Here is a 6,300-nt window from a genome sequence, read left to right as displayed (position 1 = left end):
TTATCTTCACTAATTCGCATTGAGTTGGACTCAGCAAAAACAAGACGTGTGTTTACCGTTGTGAACTACTCCAAACTTTTATTTAGCTGTGGTTTCCTTGCTATTAACAAATATATTCGTTTTGCTATTAACTAGAGCACTGGAAAAGAGAGTAGCAACACGCATTGGTCAAGTGGAAACACCCCCTGGTGGTGGGGTGTGGGTTTTGCAAATGCGCCCAAGAGCTGGCATCTCTGCAGTGTTGGTGAATGAGTAAGTGCGGTATTTTCAATAATTTAAGGACATTTATAGATCACCCACGTTATCGTGGACCCTTTTACAGATAAATATTAACATATAGTGGCCATTAATTGTTGTGTCACGAATGCTTGCTGTTTTAAATGATAAAGATAAGTCCACTAAAGTGTCATACCAGTTTGCGCGCTAAATTCAACTGTGGGTTTGATTTTGTCACATTTTGTAATGGTTTTTCAGTGTTGTCATCTTTTATTTTGTGTGTTATATCTATGTTTATTAAAAAAAAACAGTTGTTCACATTAATGTTACAATTTCAATTCAATAAATAAATTATAAGCATAACTTAATATGACCAATGCACCTAAAAGCAAAAACACAGCAGTTTTCATCAATTTACAAGCAAGTTGGCAACACACATACATTGGAGTGAATGGGTTTCTTGGGCGGATTTGCAATACCCATATCCTGCCACTAGGGGGAGAATAAAGTGACCACGGGAGTCTATGGTGGTGTCGCTACTCTCTACTATTAACTATAAGACATTTGCGTTGGTATCCAGGTAACGTTTTCCTCTGCAGAACACTGAGCAAATGATGGCCCTGGAAGAAGACCCAGACTCTTCCTAAAATTTAAAAGGATTTGGTGAGCTGCCTTTGATTTTATTAGAGTAGGGTAGCCTAATGTAATGGTTGATTTGAAAATCAATGTAGGTAATTCTCTCAATATTTTCAGGTCATCTCTCTCGGACCTTCTGGGCCTGCCACTTTGAAGGTTACGGTGATACAGTGCGCCCGCTGTTTTTATTTTTTTTATTTTTTTATTTTCCCCACTGTTTATTTAATATTCAAATATTAATTTTCACATTCGAATCTCTGTTTTTTTTTTTAATATTCAAATTTATATTCGAATTTTGAATATTCGTTATTCCCTAGTGTGTACATGTTTTATGTTTTGTTGAATGGACAAATAATTTACTACTACTACTGTCTGTGTCTCTGAGACCCGAGAGTCAAGCTGTAAATTTAATTGTCTATGCTGGAGTTTCTTTGGTTTTCATTGATTGCATATGATTGATAAAATAATAGGCTACCGAGGCCACAAGAGTTTCACAGAGACTTCATATAGATGTATGGGAAGGGGTGCGGAGCGAGATAGCCATTCGATGCAAATCTGCATTTGTGAAGATTACCGGTATATTTTCTTCACATTTCTTCACGTGGCCAGTAGTGCTCATTCACAGAAACATATTCTCAACAGTAGATGTGAACTGCGGCTTGAAAATCTCTGGTAATATGATGACGTCACACAGCGGTCGCAGCGCCATCTTGGGTTCCGACTTATAAAAGATAAAAAGACAATGTATTTTTGCATTTGATATGGAAATGACAAAATAAATGAGTGAATAAATTAAATAATTAAAAAGAAAGGAAGTTCATTGCACTTTTAATAGTGAAGAATAGGGTCAATAGGTTCCGTTCAAGCCTGGGTTTTGTGTTAAAAACTATCCTGGCTCCATCGTACAGGTCCTATTGGTCTTAAGTGAAGTCACTCCCCAACTGACCCATGTTGCTGGGCAAACTTTTGACTTTGACTTTGACCCCCCCCCACCCCCCTTCACTGTTGCTGTGGCACCCCCCTGCCTCTGCCCATTGGCTACACACGCAGCCAATGGGAGGCTTTTCCTCTCTTCCTCACCATGGCGACATCACTCTGATTGGCCTTTTGTTTTGCCCTTTGCCCTCTTATACTCTTGACCCCCTCCCATATTCCCTTTTCATCATCATCCAGGTAAGAAGACCTTTTTTTTTTCTTTCTAAAAACTAGCTTGATTTTTTATCTATACTTTTACCATTTAAAATTAGGGGTAACTTTATAAAATCGATTAAATTAATTAATTAATTAATTAATTAATTAAATTAATTAAATTAATTAAATTAATTTTATTCCAACCATTGTTCAACTTACATTTCACTTGTGAAAATAATGTCAATTGCCGAAACATGACATTTTTCCCCTTTTTTTTAGCCTTTTTTTTTCTCTCACAAAAAAACAGACAAAGGAGCAAGGTAAGAAAAATTTTTTACTTGATTTTCAATGTTTATTTCAGATATAACATTATTATGATTTTTGTGTGTGTGAATAAAGGGATGATGATGATGGAAAAAAAAATTGGGGGGGACTAATAAACCATAAAATATGACATTGTGAACTAAAATTTCTATGTAGTTAGTAACATGAATCAAAATTAGGCAGCAATGACCTTGTCAGTGTCACTGAGTTAATCATTTTTATATGTTTTTTGTCATTTATTTTATCAGAGCAGTTGTGGCAGAGACGCCATAGTGATAGTGCAGTTTTTCAGAGTTTCCCGCCAAACGCCAGACGCGCGAATGAGTTGTTGACGTCACACTGCTTTCTTTTTTTTTAAAGTCCGCTGTGTCCTAGCAACAGACTTTGGTCCGAGTGCGTCACAGCATGTACGTCATACGTCACACTGCTGTTGCTGTGAGGGTCCGCTCTCCTCCCTAGGTGTATGCTGCTATTACAAATAATACTCTTAGTTAATTTAATTAATTTAAAAGCGACTATACCAGAATATTTAAGACGCCAGCACATTTATGTATAATTCATTTTAAAAGTAATCCTAAATAGAGTTATCGTATTTTAAATGTCTTTTTTTTTTTTTAATCCAATATTAGCGGAATATATTTTGTATAGGGAAAATACGAGACGGTCAAAGCAATAGTGATGGTGGCCTAGTGGTTAAGTTGTCTGCTTATTGACTCCTTTTACCCCATGAGACGGCGGTTCGATCCCCGACCCCGGCACCTTAAACAAAGCCACAGAAGGAAGTTTGTCTCTTTTACCAAGTGCTAAAATAAATCACAAAACCAAAATGATGACTACATCATACATACTACATATTTAGTCCGAGGTTGTGGCGACTGCAATGAGGCCGAAGATGACAGGACAGCCCGCGGAAGTTGATTTGAAGCCTTTCAAAATAAAAGCGAATAAACCGGAAGCACGTATTGTTCGTTCCCCATGTAAATATTTTATGTCTTGGGGATTCATTTGATAAAACGGTATGTATATATACAAATTAGGATTACTTATAAAATGTATTAAATATACAAGAGAAAAAAATTATATATACAAGAGAAAAAAGAGAAAAAGAGTTATCATAGTTGTATATAGTAGAAATACTGCTTGACAAGGGCACTGGTGAAGATAGTCCAGGGATTAGGTGTTTTGTTAAATATTTAGCACTGTTGCTGCTAGGATTTTTAATTGCTGTTACAGTAATAGAATCCAAATCTGCCATATGCAGACCCACTTGAAAAAGAGACAATCAAAAAAAAAAAAAGAAAGAAACCTACTCCCATAGATACATAAGTTTTCCGAGTCAGGGTTTTTCCACATATATATTATAAATAAATAAATAAATAAATAAATAAATAAATAAATAAATAAATAAATAAATATTATTATATAAATAAATAAAGTGGATCATCCAACCGGATGTAATATAAATAAGTAATATAAATAAATAATTAATATTAGCGTAATCTAAAGTATTGTTATTAATCTATTTATTTATATATTTATTTATCTTATATAGGCCTGTCTATTAATATTATTGTTGTTGTCATCGCTGGCAGTGTGTTAAAATTTAACAGAGCTTCTTGACAAATAAACAATTTTTATTATTTTATTTCTCTTATTTAGAAGGACAGACCGGCAGACTGACAAAGAGAGAGAGAGACAGACAGACAGACAGATGTAAAATGTTTGCTTTTCTTTTTCTTTCTTCTTCCAGAATGGCCCTAAGAGACATCATGTCAAAAAAATATGGTCCATATGAAAAGCTGCCGCTCATAGAGGTCAAGGTCCTCCAAATTGAAGATGACCACAAGGTCGTCACATGGGAATTCGACCCAAAACCGGCCATGGGGGTCATTAAAAAAAATAAAGTGGTCATCATTTCTGATGGCCACTCTGTGGCCAAACTCACCCTTTTTGAGGGGATTGGGGAAAAACTCTACCCCAATGGCAGCTTTGTCATTAAAGGGTATGTCCTCAGGGGGCACACGGCTCCCTACTTAATAAATATAACAAGACAGACAGAGATATTCAGGGGCCGAAGAGTGGAGGTGAGCGATGACCTGGTGAGAGAGGGAGAGGCCCTCCTCCACCCACCAGCTCCACTTCGGCCCGTGGCCTCGTGTGTGGAGGGCACAGGCCTCGTGACGGTGCAGGCGGAGGTGGTGGAGGTAAGTTTTGCCAATGCACATTGGAGCTAATGGAGCTTAATTGAAAAATAATCGATTATTAAATTAATTGTCAACGATAATCAAATAATCGATTGATTGATTGATTTATTGATTGATTGATTGATTGATAATCTAATAAACGGTTAGAGTAGTTTTTAAGAAAAAAAATTCTCTGAGTTCAGCTTCTTAAATGTGAATATTTTTGGTTTGTTTGTTCCTTTATGGCAATAAACTGTTTGGGAGACACTGACACATTTTTTAAACATTTTTTAAGATTTTACTGACCAACCAACTAATCAATTAATCGTTTAAATAATCCACAGGTTAATCCATAATGAAAATAATGGTTGCAGCTCTAATGGACATTTTGAAATATTGTGATGGTCTATACACATGTGTTTGAATCAATAAACATAAACCAAACATTTTACAGCTATATGACAATTATGTTTTCAATTCAGTTAAATCTGTAGTTGAGTACTTACGTAACATATTGTGGAAAAAAGTCACATCGACTCTTTCTTTCCTTTTTTTTTTTATTCAGGTCGCAGCTGCTAAAGGAGTGACGGTGGGGAGGGACACCGTCCCAATGAAGGCCCTGACCATAAAGGAAGTAAGTAACCCTTGGATGGGGTTAGGGTTAGCTGTTCTGGAACTTCAAAAATTCAAATCTGACAACCCAAAACTCAAAAAGGGGGGGGGGGGGGCAGCGAGAGAGAGGGAGGGAGAAGAGAGAGAGAGAGACAGAGAAGGAGAGAGGGAGAGGGAAGGATCGAGAGAGGGAGGAAGGGAGGGAGAGAGAGAGGGAAGAAGGGAGAGGGAGAGAAAGCCTAGCCTTTTATTTCACTGATGTGTATTCTTCTTCAACAGGAGGAAAGCACCTGCCGGGTCACGCTGTGGCGTGAGGCAGCCATGCCGGACCTCAAGACCGGTGATGTCGTCCGTGCCACGCACCTGAAGGCCAGGGCTTCGGCCTATGGCCTTCAGCTGCAAAGCACAAAGTGGACGAAAATTGAGGTGAATTAATTTCTTTTTTTTTTCTCTTCTCTTTTTTTTTAGATTTTATTCATTTTACTGTAAAATAGATTATGATGAACCGTAATCTCCTATGTCTGTGATCTTAAGCAAAAAACATAAGCTTTTTTTTGTTTCTTTCAACAGGTCCAGAAAGGTACAGCAAATTCAGAGGTCACCATCATCGGGGTCACAGACGTCGATACTAAAATGGTCAAAGTTTGCATGGAGGACGGCAAACATGCCCTGATTTCAACTGAAATGTGGCAGCCTTTCGAGGCTGCCCTTGAGGTGGACAGATTAAAAGTCGCTGTCACCAAAGAGGGGGACATGATCACGTCTATTGTTCGCGTGTAATTGTTTTTGGGTTTTTTTAAAAGTTTTTTTCAAAAGTTCATTGTTCTGTTTTTTCTTCTTTGCTTGTTCTACTTGTTCTTGTATTGTAAATAAATGTCCTGAAATTTGATTCATTCAGTGGGTTTTTATTACTCTATTACTGTATTATTTCACTAATACTAAACTCACACACATATGTTTTAGAGTAGGAAAATACAAATAAAATACAACAAATATAATACAGTAAATAAATATATTATATAAATGCAGTAATATCATTTCAGACAGACAGACAGACAGACAGACAGACAGACAGACAGACAGACAGATAGATAGATAGATAGATAGATAGATAGATAGATAGATAGATAGATAGATAGATAGATAGATAGATAGATAGATAGATAGATAGATAGATAGATAGATAGATAGATAGATA

The 6,300-nt window shown here is 36.6% G+C and overlaps 1 protein-coding gene across 1 annotated transcript; it reads left to right on the top strand.

The window, feature by feature from the left end:
• The first annotated feature begins 4,058 nt into the window (after positions 1–4,058).
• On the top strand, positions 4,059–5,882 carry LOC146959797 (uncharacterized). Its single transcript, XM_085772896.1, has 4 exons — positions 4,059–4,511; positions 5,056–5,124; positions 5,382–5,528; positions 5,673–5,882. The coding sequence occupies exons 1-4, from the start codon at positions 4,059–4,061 to the stop codon at positions 5,880–5,882; spliced, it is 879 nt and encodes a 292-aa protein (XP_085629022.1).
• Positions 5,883–6,300: the final 418 nt, after the last annotated feature.

Source organism: Trachurus japonicus, unplaced genomic scaffold (assembly GCF_045865225.1).
Source record: "Trachurus japonicus isolate A0001 unplaced genomic scaffold, Traja_1.0 AP031048.1".
NCBI classification, from domain to species: Eukaryota; Metazoa; Chordata; class Actinopteri; order Carangiformes; family Carangidae; genus Trachurus; species Trachurus japonicus.
This window is presented reverse-complemented; position numbering and strand designations above follow the sequence as displayed.